Raw genomic sequence first — 22,763 nt, 5'->3', positions numbered from 1 at the left:
CATGGTCTTATGCATCCATTCCAAACTGGCAATGAGAACTGAAGGAATAATGCTTAATCCTGATCTAGCATTGTAAACAATAATATATAAGGTATCATCGTTTACCCTGCAGTGTTCATAATGACTGATTAATTCTTGTACTTAAAGGGTCTTGTTTTGGCTCAAGCATTGATAAAGTGCTGAATTTCTTCAGTAGGTATTCAGGTGGCTCTCTGAGGAGATGTAATTTAAACATGGATTTATATGCCACAACGCAACATGTTTTTCATTAATGAAAACTGAAAACAGCATTTCAATGCTCAGCCTTGTTTCTACTGTACGTTTTAAGTCCAAACATTGCATTTAAAATGGCTCAAGAGGGTACAAAACCAGCTGGACTTCAAGTCAAAAAACTCTGTATTTGTCCAGAGTCAGATCCATTCTCTTATATGGCTACAGATGAAAGAAATACTTATTTTCCTACACTTCATTCAATATCAGATAGCCTAACCTAACAAATACACTCATCAAATTATACGTTTAGCATACAAATTCATAACTCCTGCAGAATTTTTGACTTCACAGCTCCAAATGGCTGGGTTCAAGATAACTGAACCCTAGGTTGGCCCTACAGAAATTTTCTCATAATTCCTCAACACCTTTGAACTTAGTAGAACTGTTCTGACACCTAATACGATATATGATACATGATACATGATATATGATAAACCTTTCACAAAAAATCTGCATCAGGGACTTTATATAACTTCCCTGGGGGATAAATACTTGTTTGAGTCATCTGTAAGTCAGAGGGCACAATTATGTTCCAGTGTTGTTTGCTTGCTTTATCAAGCAAAAAAAAAGAGGCAAAAGATTTTGTAATAAAAAGGAATGACCTTTTCAGGGACTTGTACCAATATAAACACAAAGGCAGAATCAGGTTCCAATGAATTCCTAAAAGGGAAATGTTTGAGCTAATAATAGCTATTTCCTGTAACAATGTCATTTGGATAAACAGTGTGACATCACTTATGTCATGTACAAGCTCACACAGCTGAGGTCAACTAGCAGTAGTCAGCAACTGAAGACGTATTTTATATATATGAATAAGTGCCTTTTAATGCTGATTTTTATGAGAACAAATTTGCTCACAAGATACTTGTCAGACAACTCAAAATTTCCCTGTTTATCTGTGCCCATTACAGAATCACAGAATAGATTGAGTTGTAAGGGACCTGCAAAGGTCATCTAGTTCAACCTCCCCTGCAATGAGCAGGGACATTTTCAACTAGATCAGGTTGCCCAGAACCACATCCAGCGTGGTCTTCAATGTCTCCAAGGATGGTGCATCCACCACCTCCCTGGGCACCCTGTGCCAGGATTTGACTACCCTCATTGTAAAAACTTTTGTCCTCACATCCAGTCTGAATCTCCCCTCTTTCGGTTTAAAACCATCACCCCTCATCGTATTGCAAAAGGCTCATCTTTCTTATAAGCCCCTTTTAAGAACTGAAAGGCCACAATAAAGTCTCCCTGGAGTTTTCCTGAGGCTGAACAACCCCAACTCTCTCATCCTTTCCTTACAGTGTGTTCCATCCTTCTGATCATTTTTGTGGCACTCCCCTGGGCCTTTTCCAACAGGTCCATGCCTTTCCTGTACTGAAGACTCCAGAGCTGGATGTGGTACTGCAGGTGGTGTCCCACCAGAGCAAAGTAGAGGGGCAGAATCACCACCCTTGACCTGCTGGCCATGCTCCTTTGGATGCAGCCCAAGATATAACTTGCCTTCTGGGCTGCAAGTGCACATTGCTGGCTTATATCCAATCTTTTATTCACAAGTACCCCTAAGTCCTAAGTCCTGGTCTCAACCCCTGCATCCTCCAGCCTGTATTGATACTGGGGGTGCATCTATTGATAACCAGTTAAGATGGTTACTTATGAAATGGAACCTACTGAACTAAATAGTAGTACTGCTACTAAATTCCTAACCTTGAAGAATGTAACAAAGTTACTGCACTACTCAGTTAAACTGTAATCTCTCTTCACTTAAGCTATAACCAAAGGTCATTATCAATGCTAGTAAAACAGGCAACAAGCACTGAAATGCTGTGGAAGATCTCCTTGTAAAAAAGTAAATTGCAGAATATACAAGAATACTTCCATGTGAACACCTTACCACAGTAACGCCATTTGGATTTTTCAGTGCTTCGCTGTTTTCAAGAGACAAAACACATATTGGCATGTCCTTGCTCCTAAATGCAGCAACATATGTAGTCTAATATTTTCATGAGTGAAGACATTACTAGCAGTTAACAATTATTCTTCTAAAGTTTGTAACAAAAATAATGGTAATGCGATTTTTGTTATTCTCATTTTGCATTTTTGAAGTTCTCTAGCATTAGCGAGAAATCAGAGTCACAGCAAATTACTGTTATGACCAAGTGTACTTTATTTTTAAAGCTAACTGTAGAAATAATCAACCAAAGCTCCTCATGGCACTGTCAAGAATGTGTTGCTGCTTATTGTACCTTCAGATAATCACTGGTAAAAAACTTTAACCTTCATTATTTCTAGCACATTTCTCCATGTAACATGCACAAATTACGTAGGAATAGACAGACTTTTTAAAAATACAAAGTCTAAATTAGCAGATCAGTTTTCTAAAATAGGCTAACAGAGTCACAGCTATAAGTAGAGATAAATTTTACTACCATGAGCTCAAGAAATGGACTAGAAAGATGTTGCCCACCCCAATTTTTGTAGGGCCTATGGACAAGGATTCGTTCACAGATTTTGACCTGTGTGATTAGACAGGAAAAAAAAAAAAAGGAAAAAGAAAATGTGACTTGAACAATTCAGGGCACAAACCACCTGAAAAGATGTAAATTGTCACCTAGCAGCTGCCCACCCAATCCAAGTTTTCCAGCCTTCCAAGCAGTGACTTCCAGAAAACAAAACCAGAAAAGCTATAACGAATCATGGCTACATCCCATGAGGTAACATGAAGCTCTTTGTGAATGCCCACACTTCCACATCTAATTTAACAGCTGGTCAAAACTGTCAGAACCTGTCAGAAACTAGGCAAATCTTTGAAAAAGTTTCAGAACAGATGATGACACTTCCATTCTATCATCCCATTTGGCTGTCAGAGAACCAACTACAGTAGCCCAGAAAAATGTCTGTTTCCACTTAACTGGATGTGTCCAGCTACTTCCAGAAGTAAAAGACTATAATGAATAGAATAATACACTTTCTAGCTAAGCAAGCAAACCAGGCTTTATAAACACATTATGACAGAAGAATCCTGCTATACATTGAACAGCCGATGTATAACCAACCTTAGGAAATGCCCTTCCGCATTACCAAAATTTTGTTTTCTTCATCTGGTTTACAGGAGCTGTGTGTTCATAAGTATTAATTCTGATCTTAAAATAACTGTCAGCAGCGGGGGCTGATGAAGATGAGAGCTCACTGATTCATTGCAAATTATATTAAGGAGTACTATTGTTCTCCATGAATGACAAAGGTTGTAAATGTTTTCATTATCCAAGTTGTAGTACTTCAAGAACACATTTTACATTTAGTGATTGGAAGTTCATTAATTGCAGTATGCTCCACTAATTACGTCCAGAAAGTACCTTAATTACCAGCCTACTTGAGCAAATTCCCAGAAACTTGAGTTGAAATCCAAACAAGACAGTTTAAAGCTCTCATATAACTAAGTCATTAACACTGGAGGTATTCTGAAATTAGCAACTCATTCATTACATTTCTATTCTTCAAAACTGGACCATTAAACAGCCCTGTAATATTATATAGTGTTATTCATACAAATAATTTATTTACATTTGACTGCACAGTTAAATTAACCTTTGATACGCACAAGGAAATTTTAATCTGGTGCTTAATAATAGCCAAGATGGCTTTGTCAGAAACAACTCATGCCAAACCAAAGTAATTTGTTTCTGCAGCAGAGTAATGTACCTTTGAATGGGAGATGTAGTATGTTTCGACTTGAAGCAAGACTGATATTAAGTGACTTTCTCTTAAGTAAGCCAAAGGCCTAGATTGATATGGACATAAAGAACGAGGTAGGATAACCTACTCAAAGAGTATTTATATGATCCAGTTCAAAACTGTGTGACACTTGGACACCCGTGTTTCCCACTCTCTGTCCTAACTCTGGTACTGTTCAACATCCCTACGCATGATTTGTGCAAAATTCCACCAACTTTAAGATAAAAGCCTACAAGATGAAAGGAAAATGGAAAATGGATTCTGAATTCTAAACCAAAACAGAAATTAGCTTTGCCAGATCTCATCTGAATAAGGTAAAAAACTTCCATACGTACATAAGATTCAAAAGAATTGCTGACAGAGATTCTTAACTAAAATGGCTTTAGGAAAACTACTGCCATTTCAATTCAATTCCACATCCATTATTAAAATTCAGCTGTTATCCCTCTAGTATTTTCCCTTATTTGAATGACACATAAACTGTGAACTTAACAACCATGAAATACAAATAAGGCCACAATGTATTACAGAAAACAAAGACGTAAATGACCCTTACAGAAACTGGAATACTTAATAGTATTATGTGTGAAAAACATGATGGAGTTTTAGAACATTCAGTACTTTTACCTGGGGCACACTGTATTTACTAAAATAATTTTTAAGGGGGAAAAAAAAAAAATTAGTCATTTGCCTATAATAACTGTATACAAATGCAATGGAAATAGTCTTCATAGGAAGAGTTTAGTGTGCAGGAGAAATTACATGTAGCTACAGTTATTTATCAAGATGTAGGATTAAGTTCCTTCCTCCATGTGCAACTATCAAGGCACAACCTATGAGGTACTTCCTGCATAGGGAGACAGACTTCAGATATAGACTGAAGTACTAATCTAAGGTCTAATTTCTATTTAAAGCCAACTACCTATAGTTGTTTAAAAGTTTTTACCACTTGTTTCAGAACTAGGGGAAAAAAAGCCCTCTGAACAGAAGTAAAAGCTATGCTAAAAGTTACCTTCTCTGAAAAGAAAATCCCAAAGATGTTCTATAAAATGGCAAGATTTCCAAACTGAGTAGAGAACATAAAGTATAAATATAGACCTGATCTGCATTTTAAAGTAATATGCATGAGATCGACTTTCAGATGTTCACAGGCCAGAGCATTATTTCAATCCACTTTATTTTTGCAGCAGATTTGCTATGTCAACCACCAGAGAGCAAAGATTACTTTATTTACATGGCTATAGTTTCTTTTAAAATTCAAGACTGGTCAGTGCAATAAAAGTTAACTAGTTATAAAATTCGTTGCTTTAGAATGTAATTTGCAGCTCACAATAGTTATTCTTCTTTACAGCATTCACCACCTAATGAATTTAAGTATGTGTCCAGCCCTCCACAGGTCAGAGCACATAAGCACAAGGTTTCTTAGCTAACTGTAGACATCGATGAACTCATTTATTTTACTACGAACTCATTTATTTATTTCTTTATACCCTGCACTGAAGCAACATAAACTTGACACAGTGATGCTTTCCCACTGCACCGTATATGAGAACGCTGTGTGAAGATCTCCAAGAAGCATGCTATTTGGTATTAAAGAAAAAAATATCCTTGATCACGAGGTAGGTTAAGGTGTGGTGCAAGTACTGATGCTAAATAAAGGGGAGTGAATTTTCCAGATGTATAGAGGAATGGCCTATAGCAACACAGCAAATGAAAAAGTCTTCAGCATGTGGAAAGGTTGCTTGTACTTATCTGCAGAAGACTTTGAAACCCAGATTTCCAATTGGCATTTTAAAAGAGGATAAAACAAGAGTCAAGAAGAAAGAATGAAGAAGGCCTCGTACATTAACATCTCCATAGGCAGTAAAAAAAATCTGCAGCAGAAAGCACCTGAGTAACATTAATGTCATACCAAAAATTTTTACTGGGAGATACATATGTGCTTCAGGAATATTGTTTCCAGCATGCAGTACCCAAAAAGACAATACTAATAATAATAATAAATAAATACTAAGCTAGATCTGAATTCAGGAAAATCCTTCATCTACCATCAATAACAAAGAACCAGGTGACTTAAGCTTTCTGCAAGAAAGTTGAAGCTTACATATCCATAACTGCAAGGATAGCAGCACTAAGCAGTAACAGCCAATTCTTCTACAATACTGACCAAGTACTGCAAGACAACTACATTTTTTTTTGGATCAGGAATCAAAAGGATTTCAGAGTAAGTCTCCAGGGAAAGTAAAACCTGCAGTGCAGGAGAACATATGGTGCACTCCCACCCTCCTCACTGGTACCTCCTACTCCAGCACACGTTCCTCTCCAAATGCATATACATTTTAGCTTTGCTCACATACAGTGCTGGAGAAGGGAGGGAGAAAGACTGAGAGCAGTTCAGCTCCCAGCTTCCCTTCTTCTCCACTCCTGAAAGGGAAGAGTTGCACAAAAATAAGCACCATCTGAGCTCTGGAGAACATATACAAATCAGTACCCAATAGCCATTATTACAGGTTTTTTTTGACTGCATGCTGTACAATCAAAAAGAGCAGAATGAAAATACAAGCACACTGCCAATCTAGCTTTCAGTGTGGGCTTCCATGCTTACATTCCTTAAGACTACCAGGGGCAGCAACAGTACCACATGATCCAGCATGGTTCAGCAACCAGAGTACAAGTCGTGTATTTTGGCATAAAGTAATTCTGGCTAGATTAAACAAAACACAATCATGGCCATCTTTGGTGCTATATCTGTATTACACTGTAGAGATGCTCTAAAACGTGTGCTCAGGTACTTCCCAAGTAGTCCTGTTCTCCCAACAGCATTCACCAAGGAATTCACCACTCCCCGCTGTGTTACTAAGTCTTTCACCCTGGAAAGTACACCATATTACAGGAAAAGCTACATCTCTGAAAATTAATTGGGTGGACCTGCAAAAATCTTCACTTTTGGATCTCTGGCATGAGATGTCTTCAAAAATTACTACACTTTCCTTTCTTCTAAAGTTCCAATGTGCTTACTCAACAGAAATGCTGGACTTACCTCAGGATTTAAGTTACCAATTATTCAAGTAATTGCACAAACAATCTTCACTGCATTGTACATAAAGAAATACCACTCTTTGTTAAAGAGCTCGTAAAAGGGTTGCTACCAAAATTATCTAAAGTCCATTTAATGAAAACATGAGGACTTTTATCATATTATAAAACTGGTTCAAGTTAGAAAGGTAAGATACAAATTTAATTTAATCAGTTTAATAAAATACCAGAAATGTATAAACTGTTATGAAATCTAGAAAATTGAGCAGCAAAGTCAATGTCTCCCTTTTGTGTTGTCTTTGGCTTCATTTTATGCTATTTGTTGTAGCATCTTGTTTTCTTTAAAATTCAGACTAGCAAACATAAAGCAGCACCTTCTCAGAAGAAAAACAGTACAAGAGAAAATGACAGTTTAGGTAGCGATGGATTCTCTGGGAAAGGCAGAGAAAGAGGTCATGGCACAAAAATATTTGTGGAAAATCAGACACAGATTTCAGCTAGTAAAAGCTTAATGACTTTAAAGATTAAACTGTTTTCAGTTCTAAGTATGTACAGCACATAACTAGTGATGTTATTGTTTACTTAATTCTACCTTTTGCCAAGGAATTTTAAGATATTAAAATAGGCAACAATCCCCCATTAGGTATTAGAATTTCAGCCAAAACCATTACTAAACACTTGTATTACCGTACACATCACATTAATACTACATGAATTATTGAAGACCAATTAAATATGCATGTGTCTATCCAAAGAGGTTTTTCTTCAAAACGCTTTCTTCTGCTTTCTGCTATTTTCAATATTTGCTTAAAGTCAGTGCTTTTTAGCCTATGCCACACATCAACTAATTATGAATTCCTTGCACCATGTTGTACTACCTGCCACCGAGGCAAGGGAAAAGGGAAGACTGTTTCACGCTTCATTTGCTACTGACAACATCTCACTGGGGCTATCTACTTTGCAGCCTGGCAAAAACTACTCTGTGAAACACACGTCCAGCAGACATACAATTAACAGCCAAGAGCCCTAACAGATGATCAGCAAGAAACATCATCCTCTTGGCCCAGCCACCCAAACCCCTGAGCCAACACCTCTTCCAGCAGGGTGCAGGGGACACTAATAGCAAAGGAGGTGGCAGTTCCCAGTTCTGCTGTGCTCACCTGAGCCATGGGTGATCCACAGGAGCATTCCAGACACAAATACAGGGCTCTCAGAAGGCATGTGGTGGGTTCAGCTTGAGTCACAGTTTGGAAATCAATAGAGGTATGACAGCAAAATGAACAATGTGAGGGGACTTCTTGATCTGGATGCTTCTAAAGGCATTCTGAGGCCTATGGAAATGGAAGTATAATGGTACCCTGATGAAGGATGAAGAAAGATAGGATTGGCACTGTACTCTAATCCTGAACACATACATGCCTAGGTACTGTGATAGAAGCTGCTGTCATTGCCATCACCTCAGTGGAGGTAGTCAGAAAATTCAAATGTGGGAAACAGTGGATGTCTCATTTCTCAGTTCTCTCCTTTCATGTGATTTGAAGAGAAAAAAAAATTAAATCCAAAGGATAGGAAAAAAATGTTCTCTAACCTGAGCCTAATTAGATTTGAAGGTTACGTTGAAACCATAACCTGAATCATAGTCCCTAATATATTGTGACAAAGTATCTCCCAATACCACCTCCTCACAAAGAGGAAATAATTTTATTCATTTTGTTTTACTAATAGACACTTCATAACTTCAGTATCTGGTTCATAATAAACCTTCAACTTTGTAAGGACTAAATCTGACCCTGAATATTGCAGAAGTTTATCAGAAGTGGATATGAAGTCAAATGCAGGTGAGGACACTGCATTTTAAAAAATGTTATTTTCATATGGCGGAGGAAAAAGCATTTTATGAAAAAGGCCTGTTAAAGGGGGCCACTGTTGCCTAATTTTTAAAGCATAGAAACTTGCAAATTCCAATATTTTGTTAAGAACCTTCCTGCTTACTTCTTGTCATCCAAACCTTCCCTGTATTCACCCACCTGTGGAGTGAGGTTTGCCAATACCTGACTAAACCACCTACTACACAGCTTGTGAGGAATTTCCTAAAATATGCTGCAAAGATGTAAACCAGAACCATTAATAAAAGACAATCGCTATTCAGAAACTAACATGACACAGCATCCTCTGCACCTTTACAACAGTATACTATATTCTAATACTGAGCAGGAAAGCCCTAGATATTACTTTAATTTGAAACTCCTATTTTCAAAATGTTGCTATTAAACTTGTCCGTATGTTTCAATAACTACAGCTCTCATATATTAATAGTAGCTGAAAATAATCTTGGAATACAGATATTTGAAAAAGTTACTATTTGAACTACATGAGCACAGTGCAGCTCCACAGACCAACACCATGTTTCACTGTAAAGTGACACTATCACAAGTTAATTTGCTACTTCTTCCTTGTTTTGCTCCATTTTAGTTTTTGCCTTTTCTCTTTTGCACTTTCAGTACCATCCTGATTTCCACAAACAAAATGTTTTAAAGATCAAGTATCTTAAATGCTGGAGTTATAACAGATAAAAAGAGCCCAAGTACTGAACAGTCAGTCACACACTATCATTCCTATCTGTATTCATTATGCTTCAGGTTACAGGCACTTAGATTCTTACTGCTTTTTTAACAAGGTCTCCATGTTTTCCTACTACATGAATATTGAAGTTACATATCCATTCATCTCAAACAGAGGTATATTTTAAATCTTGTTAATGTTTTTACACTCAAAGCTTATCTTCTCAGCAACATGACCTGTTAAGAAAGAGATGCCAAACATCTAATAAAACAAGTGCTGCTACAGCAAGCAAGTTTCTTTGCCTGTTCCTAGATTAGCACCTTCGGCCATAGTCACCTATATAACACACTTTATATTCCACTAAAGTTCTGCTGTCTTTTCTTTCTGACTACATGAAATTTTCTTGCGTTGTACAAATGGTTCCAATGAGAAAATATACCCATACTGTGCCACACAGTGAGATGAAGCAATAGCTGGAGATGAAATTTAGAGATGGCTACAAGACAGATTTTTTATGTTGTTGTAAAATGTTTAAAGAGGCATTAACACAGGAATAAGTAATGATTTCTCTTTTCCTACAGATTTGGAAATACTTTTTGCACCTCTATAATAAAACACAGAGCTAACACCTGAAGAATTATGCACAGAAACATGTCAATGTACTTTAATTTTATTATTGTTGTTACTACTGCTACTAAAAACATTTTAATATGTGTTATGCCAATATTCCACCTTTCTTTTTTTATGCACACTTGTAGCACTTACATGGAGAGGTTGAAAGCTGCAAAATAAAAGTGAACTATGTTGAAACCAGACATTCATTTTAGCTATTCCAAGATTCAAAACATTCTATCATCTGTTCCTATGGAAACTGAAAGGATATTCTAGGTTATATCAGTATCAGACGATTATGTTGCAGAGAAATCTGTGGTTTATTTTAATCCACAGTTCAGAGGTATAAACTCATGCTTGACTGTTTAGCTTGGCGATTCTGAATTACTTAAGCATGGTTAACACTTCAGTTCTGTTAGATGATACTTTAAGGTAAAAGGACCTCTTTTTAGACCAGGATAGTAAAGGGAAAACTTCATAAGGTTTGGTTAATCCCTGTGAAATTTACCATTCAGATGCAGGATATAAGCAACACGTACTTGGAAGATATTTTTCGGGTGTTAGGTGAACAGTATTTTGCTATACCACATCTTAATAGAATAGTTCAAGGAAAAAGTAATTTAGATTTATCAAAAACTCTTTCAGTAATGCCATGCACCAGATGGCCAGATGAAGGAATCTGATTTAGCAAGTTAACAAGATCACGAAAACCATAACCATAATATTGAAGATGAAAAATAAAACTGAATAATGCAACATGAGTATGTTTCTGTCACAAAGAAACTTAAAGGTTAGGATAGAGTAAAACTTATAAAGACATATACACATAAAAAATTCTCTATATGCATATAGAGCTATTATAAAAGAGAAAAGGAAGCAGTATCAACTAGTAGGATTTTAATTAAACAGACTCAAATATTTTGCAACAAAAGCAAATATGACATCTATAACATTTTGAAACAGGTCTTCTCCACCTACATTAGAATTACAAAAAAGCAGTAAAATGGGTGGCTACTGTGAATTTAAATACAAAGCTTTGGATCTCATCCTTTGACTTCACTAAGCAAAACTAGATGATTTAGAGATAACTATAGCTACCACCCTCACCCTATGCCAAAAGTAGCAAGCAGGTTCAAATTTTCCTTTTTTGTGGATAATACTTCAGTTTTCTTACACTAGACTCAAGTAATTGACTTCAAACTGAATAATCAAAAATGCCTTCCATTTCTATATCATATTGTAGTCAATCACTTCATTATGAAATAGCTGTCTCAGTCTAGTTTCCATCATGATCTCCTCCTGGGAATCAAGATTGTGGAATAATAAGGAAACATAACATCTACTGCCTAAAGTGTACTATACTGGTTAAATTTTTGACAGTGATGAGGTTAAAATTCCAAATTCTAGCTTTCAAAGTAGAAATAAATGTCAGGGAAAAAAAAATAAAAGAAAAATAAGAAAAAGAAAAAAGCAATGACTACTCTTTAAGTTAAAAAAAAAGTAACTGTATACTCTGGGTAGCATTTCAAGTCTAGGTTTTCCAGACATTTTATAAGCGTAACAAACAGTATGTGGATAAAAAGCTGACTGGTTTTGTGCCAAACTGGAGGGGTTCTTTTCTCATGTTTTCCTACTTTATTTGCTATTACAATTATAATTTTGTTATCATGCATATATACTGAGTTATGCACACCTACATAATGGCAATTGGCTCCATGGACATCCTGAAGTACATAAGGGCTCATATTATTTAAAGGGCATAACAAAATACAACAATATGTAGAAGCAGCAAAATGTAGGCCTAAACATCCAGAAGTTAAATTCTTTTGACTAGGACAGTACATCAGTGTGGCCAGCATAACACAGCCCAAGCTAGATGAACTAAATATAAACAGTAAGAGGCCCACTACCCAACTGTGAGGCACAAAAATTGACATTCTCCTATGACATTAGACTTCCTTCTGCAGTCAAGTACTTCTCCACGGCGCCAGCAACTTTAGAAAGCACATTCATACAACACAACCCATTTTACTATAAAGCATTCAAATCTGAAGATGACACAAAACTAGCAGGCATACTGTGATATAAATCAAAGTGTTAAAACACCATAAACTCATCTAGAAAAAAAATGGCGTTTCAGTGAAAGATATACTCTTCCTAAAGTATGCAAGATAGAAAATGAGAAACTCAAGATTAGAGTACCTTGCCCAGACAGTAGTGCTGCAAGAGCCACCCATGCCTCTGTCAGTAATAATTAGAAGTAACTTAAGAATAGAACATTATCACGTTTTTGCAAGTTTCGTTAAAAAATGTGAAAACCAGAGCCCAATGCCAGCCATTTCTACTACGTGGATATCTCAAACACCTGCAAGTGCATTTGCACAACCAGAAAATGCTGTCACAGGATACTATTAAGATCCTTAACATTAGATTAAACATTTCCCTGTCAAGGATTTAAGATTAATTTCACCAAACTTGCTGTAACACTGCATGTTTTACTACATAAGCACTCAGCTCAGAGGATCCTGAAATGAAATGAATCACGCAATGTCTTGATAATTGGAAAAATGGTCAATTATGTGCATATTTTCCCCTTCAATCCCTTGGGGATAACAAAGATCTATTGTTAGGGATCTTTAAGATGATATTAAATGCTTTTCTATGAAAGATTTCAGATTAATTCTGCCAATTTTGTCATAATATTGCAAGATATACTACACAAGCACCCAGTTTAAGGAACCCTGAACTGAGATAAATAAGGTAACTCCTGGGTAATCACCTCCAGACAACTAGTTAATTATGCAGATACTTCATCCTCCCATCACTTTTCTCAGGCACTAAGAAGTGTTAGTCAATAACAATTACGCACATACATCTAGTTAGTGATTTTTTAATACAAAAAAAAATGTACTTGTTCCAGAGACAACAACTTAGAGGAAAAGCTCACTATGAAAAAGAATGCAAACCAGAACAATACACACAACAAATTCAACTCCATGAGTTGTAATATGAAAATTCAAAATGCCCCCTAAATATGCTCAAAGAGTCAACAGTATAAAGATGTTACACTGAAATAAATTCAGACATTTTTGTTCACATTGTACTGTTTACCCAGTTTAGGATTTATTTTTGTTAGTTGGTTGGGTTTTTTTTTTCCTCTTCTTTATTCCATGAGGCTATAATTAGTAAATAAATAAAAAAAGAGCTCTGTATTAAAAAAAACCTGCAGACACAATTTAACACTCTTTTGAACAAACGGTAGTCATTAAACTTACACCTGTTCTTGCTTTCTCTAACACAATCAGGAAATTTCACTACATGATCAGCAGAACAATTTCAGTGACTTACCAGTGAATTTAACCCTCTCCAGATCCATGCTATGCAGGAAAAGTAATTTGCTCACACCTTAAATAAGGGAAACTGGGCAACAAACATCACATAATTTACCCAAAAACCTTCCTTATAAAAAGTAGTGAGACATCTATAGATTACCCCAAAGAGACAAAGAAAACTGTGGTTAAACTGTGTTTAAGGTGCAAACCCAAGGAAATCTGAGGAATATTGTCATCTTGACACCATGCCTTGTTTGACCTAAATGGATATTTTATATTTTATAATTTAATCAATCTTTCATGATACCATTGCCTTCACCACCTATATCCTAACTAATTACTGAAGTCTGTTACAGTAAAGTCAAAACTAAGAGCACAGCTTCCTAACCCATTTCACACATGTGAGTACATACATGCAAAAATCCATCCTTCTTATGCAGAGGAGACCTGTAACTGTTGCTAAAGCAGTGAACCTAGCACAGAACAGGGCTACCTCTTCAGAGGAGTAAAGATAGAGGAGATGGGTATGCAGCTTTTTTATGCACACACAAGACCTGGCTCCCAGTGCTACCAACCTTACCACTACCTGATTAAACTAAGTTTGGGTATCCCAAAGTTCCATACTAAGCGTGACAATGCATAGCAGAAAGGGATTGAAGCATGAGCTAAGCTGCAGAGGTTTTCTTTGTAAGTAAATCAGCCACAACAGTCTCTGTCAGAACTGTTCTATCTGGAATGGAACTATGGTAATCTTAATACATTTTTCTTGTTCCAAGTAATTTCTTATTATTTAGATCTGCTTTATACTGCAGATATACTGCTGTTGAATAAAGAGGTGAAGTGGTGTCAAGAGAAAATCTAGATTTCTCTGCCTAGGGTTCATCCTATGAGCAAAAGAAACGCTGGGGATGCTTCAGGCAGTTGCACAATGAAGACTGCTTTTTTTTAAAGCAGAAAACATTGCTGTCTCTCATCTTAGAATGGTGGCTTTATTAAAGTTCTTGATGCATCTCTCTTAAAGCAGCCTCTCTTGCTTTCTGTACTGCCTGCCATTAACCCACTTACAGACTGAAGGAAAGCTAGCAAGAAGTTCAGGACTATGCAGTATGAATCAATTTTCTTGATAGTGTTTTGTAGCTCAAGAAAGAGCATCAGCCTATGCTATGTACACCAGGAGTGACTGAAAAAGCATACATGACAATAAAGAACCTCCCAGTAGCCACTGGTTTGCTATTATTTGTATTAATTTTGTCAACAAGAGCAAAGAGGGCTTAGTCCTTCTAAACGGATCAGTAAGACAAGCGTGTTTAGGAGCTCTATTAAAGCCTGTTTAGATATGCTGACAGACACTTCAAGTTTATACCCAGATAGCAGTTTTAAAGATACCACCATGTACATCAGTGGAAGCCTTCACTTCTGAAGTAGTTGATGGCCAATGACACGCTTCCAAAGGAAGAAGGAAAGAGAGATGTGATTTCTACTGAGAAATACAAATACTACAATGAGTGACGTGCATTAAAAAAAAAAAAAGCAATGCAGAGAAAAATACAATGTGTCACATAGAGGTAAGTAAGGATTGCTGAGATGAGAGCAGCTCGAGAGAGGGCGCCTTCAACACCGGAGCGGGGGGAGCTCAGCGTCCAGGAGCCTCAGCTCAGAGTGCCAAAAGCCACCGAGGGAGCCTCGAGTCCCCGACAGGACTTGCCCAGGAGCCGACAGCTCAGCTCAGGCGAGCAGGGACTCACAGGGAGGGAGCCAGGAGGAGCGGAACCAGCCCCGAGTGGGTAAAAACCTGCCCAGGGAGCGCGGCGAACAGGGCGGGTCGAGGCAGTTTGCGCCGGGTGGTGAGCACTCGCCTGATGACCAGGGCTCGGTCTGGGAGCTCTGCCCTGGCTGCCCCGGCAAGCGGCCAGCGTAGGCACCCAGACAGAGCAGATGAGAGGGGAGGCTGCAGCGCAGAGCTCGGAGTGTAGAGAGTGCCTGCACTGGTCTGGTGAGGGGAGGGTGCACAATGGGCAGGGCACAAGCAATCCTGGAGGTTCGTCGATTGTGTGGAAGACAACTTCCTCCTGCAAGTAAGAGGAGCCGACGAGGAGAGGTGCCCTGCTTGACCTCGTGCTCACCAACAGGGAAGGGCTCGTTGGAAATGTGATGCTCCAGAGCAGCCTTGGTTGTAGGGATCATGCAATGGTCGAGTTCAAGATCCTCAGGACAGTGAGAAGAGTGTGCAGCAAGCTCACAGCCCTGGACTTCAAGAGAGCAGACTTTGGGCTCTTCAGGAACCTGCTTAGTAAGGTTCCATGGGATATAGCCCTAGAGGGCAAGGGGGCCAAGACTGTTGCAAGCTCAGGAGTGTTGCATCCCAAGTAGAAGGAAGTGCAGCAGGAGGGCCAGGAGACCTCCTTGGATGGATAAGGAGCTGCTGAGGGAAATTCAAAGGAGAAAAGAGGATTATAAAAGATGGAAGCAAGGACAGGTGGCCTGGGATGAATACAGGGATGTTGTCCGGGAAGCTAGGAACCAGGTTAGGAAAGCTAAGGCCCAGTTAGAATTAAACTTGGCTAGGGATGTGAAAGATAACAGCAAAGGATTCTATAGGTGCATTGCAAATAAAAAACAGACTGGGGACAATGTGGGCCCCCTCCAGAAGCTATCAGGAGAACTGGCTACCCTGGATTTGGAGAAGGCTGAGCTTCTCCATGACTTCTTTGTCTCAGTCTTCACTGGCAAAGGCTCTGACCACACCACCCAAGTCTTGGAAGGCAGACACAGGGACTGTGAGAATGAAGACCTTGGGCCCACTGTAGGAGAGGATCTGGTTTGAGGCCATCTTAAGAACCTGAATGTACACAAGTCCGTGGGACCTGATGAAATCCATCCGCGGGTCCTGAAGGAGCTGGCGAATGAAATTCATAAGCCACTGTCCATCATATCTGAAAAATCATGGCTGTCAAGATGGAGTTCCTGACAACCAGAAAAAGGGAAATATAACCCCCATTTTCAAGAAGAGGAAAATGGATGACCCAGGAAATTACAGACCAGTCAGTCTCACCTCTGTGCCCAGCAAAATCTGGGAGCAGATTCTCGTCGAAGGCATGCTAAGGCACATGAAAAATAACAAGGTGCTTGGTGACAGCCAGTATGGCTTCACTAAGGGGAAATCCTGCCTGACCAATTTGGTGGCCTTCTATGATGGGGATACAGAATTGATGGACAGGGGCAGAGCAGTTGACGTCATCTACCTGGACTTGTGCAAAGCGTTCAACACTGTCTCACATGACATCCTTGTCTTTAAATTGGAGAGACATCAATTTGATAGGTGGACCACTCGGTGGATAAAGAACTGGCTGGATGGCTGCACGCAAAGAGTTGTGGTCAATGGCTCAGTGTCCAGCTGGAGACCAGTAACGAGTGGTGTCCCTCAGAGATCTGTGTTGGGACTGGTCTTGTTCAACATCTTTTTCGCTGACATGGACAATGGAATTGAGTGTGCCCTCAGTAAGTTTGCCAATGACACCAAGCTGTGTGGTTCAGTTGATACTCTGGAGGGAAGGAATGCCATCCAGAGGGACCTTGACACACTTGTGAGGTGGGCTGATGCCAACCTCATGAAGTTTAACCATGCCAAGTGCAAGGTCCTACACCTGGGTTGGAGCAATCCCAGGCACAGCTACAGGTTAGGCAGAGAAGAGATACCTTCCAGTATCTGAAGGGGAGCTATAGGGATGCTGGGAAGGGACCACTCATTAGAGACTGTGATGATAGGACAAAGAGTAAAGGGTTAAAACTTAAACAGAGGAAGTTTAGATTGGATATAAGGAAGAAGTTCTTTACTGTAAGGGTGGTGAGGTACTGGAATGGGTTGCCCAGGGAAGTTGTGAATGCTCCATCCCTGGCAGTGTTCAAGGCCAGGTTGGACTGAGCCTTGGGTGATATGGTTTAGTGTGAGGTGTCCCTGCCCATGGCAGGGGGGTTGGAACTGGATGATCTTAAGGTCCTTTCCAACCCTAACTATTCTATGATTCTAAGTATCTGCTTTCATGTTCTACTGGCTATTGTTTGAGAGAACCTGAGCACAGATTACTAGCACATGACTTACACATCATTAAATAAATAATCAAAACTATAAAAATAGTTTCTTATATAAACAAAGGAGATATATCAAAATTTTGAAAGGGGCATTTTAAACTTCTTAGCTCTGTGCTTTTTGTCAGAGAACTTTTAGCTGAATTCTAAAGGCGGCACTCACCAACTTCTAATGACTTCTGCTTAAAAGTTTTAGGTTTTTTACATATTTCCATTTCCTGCTTCTCTTCTAAGTGGACACTGAAATACTCTCAAATGGGGACATACTAATTTTCTTCTTAAGTCGTTGCTGAAAAGTGCTAGATGAAATACTGTTATGTACACAACTGATCTCATGTATTATTTACATAGCAGATCAAAACTAATGTGAAAACTAAAAATGTAATTGCAAATATAAATACTAAGGAACTGAAGAACTACGTGGATAAATACACATACACTGATCACAAAGGAACATAATTAGCTACCAGAGCAGATACTAGCAGGAAAACAGCCCATATGAGGAATTCTCTGGTACAAAACACAGAAGAATACCATGTCCTCTTACGAGCAATTTCAGAGTTTGGAAGGTATAAATGTAAATCAGCTTGTCAAAAAACACACAGCTACAATATTAACAATCAAAGACATACTATCTCATAGTCATATTTCAAATTCTACATTTCTCGGTAATACCTGCATGCATATTTTCTAAAGCACACTATTTTTCCAACATTAAATCCACGAATCATATCCAACAACAAACCTGTGAAGCATATCCCAACACCCCGTCATGAAAACATCCCCACTTCTGACTAAGCACTGATAACGTTCTTCCAAACAATCTTCCATTTGCTGGAAACAGGCCCCTGGCTAAAGCACAACAGGCATATACTTTAATAATCTCTTGATTACCTGGATACAGCCTGGAACACCTAATAAATCTGTCTATTTTTCAAGTGGAGTGGGATTGATTTCCCCAGGGTTTCCTTGTCAGATCCATTTTAGTACTTAATATGAAGAGAAAATTATCAGAGAAGGTCAAATCTGACATGAAAAACTAGAAGGAGTACACACAGATGAAGGCTTCTGCCACATTTAAAATAAATGTACATTTTCTTTTTCTTAGGCCCTGTCTTTGTCCAGTCTTTATTTAACATTTCATATGCTTCATAGCTTGTAACAAGCTTGGTAACATACTCAAATAGCCAGGACTTTCAACATTTGACTAGTAATTTAGTAAAAAAACGGGATGCTATTTTTTCCTACTATTTTGCTATCAGTAAATATTCAAAGGTATTTACCACATGACTTCTTATTAGAGAAAATTACTTGAAATCAAAGGTCTAAACAAAAGTTTGAGACACTAATAATTTTAATCCCCAATTATCTAACAAGTTAATTTAATGAAGAAATTCTCCATTCTGCCTATGTTCTATTTTCATGTCAACTATCAGTAGTACAAATAGTTGCTATATTGACTTACAGGTAAGCTTAACCACTGGTAACAAACAGCATAAAAATCTCTTGTTCTAATCCTCTTTGTTCTTTAATTTAAAACCAAAATTTGATAGGAACTTGTACTAGATTTTTGCTCTCACTGTAGTAATGGGGATTTAAAATACATTTTTTTACAGAATACAAAAAAAGTATAGGCAAAAGAGCATAAGTCTTAAAAAAGGCAAGAAGATAGCACTAATGATACTACAAATAGTTAAATAACAGACATAGCCAGATTATTAAAAATTTAGATAATTACATTTAATATGGATGAATGTAATTATGCATATTCATTTTCATATTCCCTACAGTGAATACTTACCAAACGCCCTTCAAAGTCTTAATAGGAAATCTTATAAAATGTTTCAACATATTACTGCCAACTTAAAACTGCAACTAAATGCAGTTTGAGGAAACTGCATTTTTCAGATTTATCTATAATGTGTGGCAATACTGGCAACACAATATACTGGACATAATGCAATGTCCTATCATTCACCAAGCTTTTATCACAGAATTTTGTGCTGAAAAGTTCAGATCAGCACCTACTTTCCCTCAAATTTCAGGGTCAAAAACCAGAATACATTTTTTATCCTTGCAAATATTGTAGAAGGATGGTTTTGACAATTTCTTTCGAATATGGTTTTGACAATCTCTCGTGTGAGAATTTTTCACTTCTTTCATGTTTAATCTCCATTACACAATGCCACACAAAACAAAGGAAAACAAGGTCAAAGATACTTTTGCACTTCACTATTGAAAGGAAGTAAAGAAGAAAGCGTATTTTACCTGAGTCTCCACACCTTGCTCAAGCAACCTTTTAGCCTGGTTTTCCACCTCAAGCCGAGCTCTTGCAATAAAAAGCAAGTCATTTTCAATTACTTCTATTCCAGAGAGATCTATCCCTTGAGAAAGGTAATCTATAAAAGCAACAAAATACCAATAAGGATGACACAGGATAATGGAACATCTTAAACATACTCAAACACTTAGAATTTACAGTTAGTTCCAAGGGATATTTTTACATACAACAGTTGACAACAGAGTACATCAAAGTAATGCATTATACCAGAAAAAATGAAAATCAGAAGATTATTATCCAAGAAAACCTGGATTTTTGGTACAACGAATTTACTTCACCGCATTTCTCTTAAACCCAGACATTGCTGAAGAAGTGCAAAGCACCAGGCAGGAGGACACAAAAAGTCATCTCCTTGACCGAAAGCATTAACCAGATAATTAAACTTCTCTAACCAAATATTTGAATAAGCATAATTTGCCCCAAGATCTGAAATTCCAGATGTATTACACAGGAATAGATTTAAACTACACTTCATCTATTTAAATTGCAGTCCTAAATATCTGGTATCAAACATGGAAAAAAGGCAAGAAAACTTTAAAAAAAAATCACAGAAACATCACAATATTTATTATCATAGTTGAAACCAGAGTCAGTAGGACAGCTACAGACTCGTGGACAGGACTAGTGACTGCAACAAGAAAATCTATTTGAACTCAACTTTTGTCACTGGCTCTGCAGATCTGGCCAAATCAGTTAATCTTTCATTAATAACTACTTATTAACGACAGCACTTCAACATGTAGAAAACCAACATTTCATCTCCCTTTATCAAAGGAGGCTTCAATCTGTGACATCCCTTCTCCCAGAAAAAAAAAAATCACTTTCTTTTAAAAGGAGTGACTCTTTGGACTATTTAGGCTTTTCACATGGGACAATTTTATGAAACACAACTAAGGGCGTAAAAAACAAGGTTTTCATGCTCCCTGAGGTCCCTGACCTCTATGTTCCCTCCTGTTGGCTCTTTGCTTGATCTTGCACTCCTGCCCTAACCTAACTGGTGACCTGTTCTTGAAAGAAGGACTGGAGAATGGATGCCTCTTTCCAGATGTCTTTAACTTCTTAGTGACACTCGCTTGGGATGCAGCAAATGTATATTCAGTTTCCTTCAGGCCAATGAAGATACAGAGCTTATATTGGGCTAGAACTCAAATCAGTCAAACATTATGCAATTACACCCATTACTATTGCACACTTTTGCAAATCAAGACAACTATGACCACTGCTCTGAAATCCATGTTTCTGGAATACAGAATGCACAATCTGAGAACATCTACTGATTTAGGCTCCTCCAAGAACAGATGCACGTCTCCACTTAAAATTACAACATAAATCAGGTGTGAACTGGATGATTAAATTTATAAAATGAACATGTCTGGGTACCTTAGATTAGATCCGCAGAAATATGTAAAAGCAGCCTAGATAACCTTTATGCTACTGCAAGGTACCTTTATGCATCTCCATGCAGGACTATTCTCCACACAGTTCTCAGCATTTTGCTCAATCAAGCAGGTCATCCCACTGCTTCCTTTGAAAGAACCAATAAACTCCAACAAAACAATGGCCAAGGCATTTCACACAGTGTCAGATACTTCTTCATAGGACAATGTTGTACCATTTACAACCAACCCACTATGACTTCCTAATAATGTTATATTCCTTTTATGTCCCCCCAGTAAGTTTATTAAGACACAGACTTAAATTCCAACTAAGCTGACTGACCTTTTAATTCTTTGCCACGTAACTTTTCACCTTAGTAGCCAATTATTTTTCTTTATTCACAATAAACTAATCTAAGCATCAGATTAAATTTAGCAACCACATGTTCACAACTGAACACAAAATTCCAAGTGAGTCACTTCACAGCTAGACAGAGAATAATATCCCCATACCTGCAGATGAAAAACACCAAAAAGAATGAAGATGCAGAAACCGAAACAAAAAGTTTAGAGAAATACTGCACAAAGCTTAGTATGTCATAAAGGAAATCAACTCTCTTAACAGTACAGTCTGTCAAAATAGGCTTTAGCCTACTAAGAATAGGCCTGAAAATGCTTTTGTCTGTATGCATTTGTTTAAAAATGGATCAGAGAAGTCAAAGGACAGCCAAGCAGCATGACAGCACACTTCATGCTGTACAGGCTGTTAACGAAGCCCTATATGCAGGCATGCTTACAAAGCTGCTTTTGCTAGGGGCTACAGCAGCCACACTTACCCATTACTTCCCTGCAACTTTTTGCTGTGACTAAGCTGAACTAACTGCAGGTGGTCTTGCATCAGAACCAATTAAGACTAATATTAAACCCCCACTAACTTCAATTACTAATTTCAATGAACAAGTGTCTTGAATGTGGAGACTAGTTTTCTGACCCCTTCCTCTGAACTACACAGGGAAAAAAGTGTGAAGAGCTTAGCACAGAATAAGTCTACTGCTGTAGTGAACTCTGAAGAAATTTCTTGGCAACATGAAATTAAAAAAGGTGCAAATATCACCAAAGACTTATATAGCCCACAAATACAAGATCTGCTGTGGAGTTCACTACTGTCATAAATTGTATTCTGCAACCCCAGGCTGCTTAAACAAACTGAAATTAAAATATGGTTCTGATCTCCTAAATGCACAGAAAAATCCGTGGAAGAGATCTGAACAGGAGACTGTTTCTCCCTGCTGCATTTTATCTCAAAATCTAAATTCAGCTATTTCAAGTGCTAAAAATCTAATCTTTCTGATGTTTTTAAGAAAAGAACAGAAAAACCATGCTGTTTTGGCTTCTCCAGATACCTCCATCTGTGCCTTAGAC

General features: G+C 37.9%; 1 protein-coding gene across 1 annotated transcript in view; it reads right to left on the bottom strand.

Annotated features, from left to right (window-relative positions):
- The window catches only part of COG5 (component of oligomeric golgi complex 5), a 193,023-nt gene that overhangs the window by 94,852 nt on the left and 75,408 nt on the right, over positions 1–22,763 (bottom strand). The window contains exon 7 of the mRNA XM_034063396.1: positions 19,893–20,023. Within this exon, the coding sequence (XP_033919287.1) occupies positions 19,893–20,023 (131 nt within the window). The remainder of the gene's footprint in view (positions 1–19,892; positions 20,024–22,763) is intronic.

This window comes from Melopsittacus undulatus, chromosome 5 (assembly GCF_012275295.1).
Source record: "Melopsittacus undulatus isolate bMelUnd1 chromosome 5, bMelUnd1.mat.Z, whole genome shotgun sequence".
Classification (NCBI taxonomy): Eukaryota; Metazoa; Chordata; class Aves; order Psittaciformes; family Psittaculidae; genus Melopsittacus; species Melopsittacus undulatus.
Note: the sequence above shows the minus strand (reverse complement) of the source record. Positions and strands in the feature narration are given on the sequence as shown.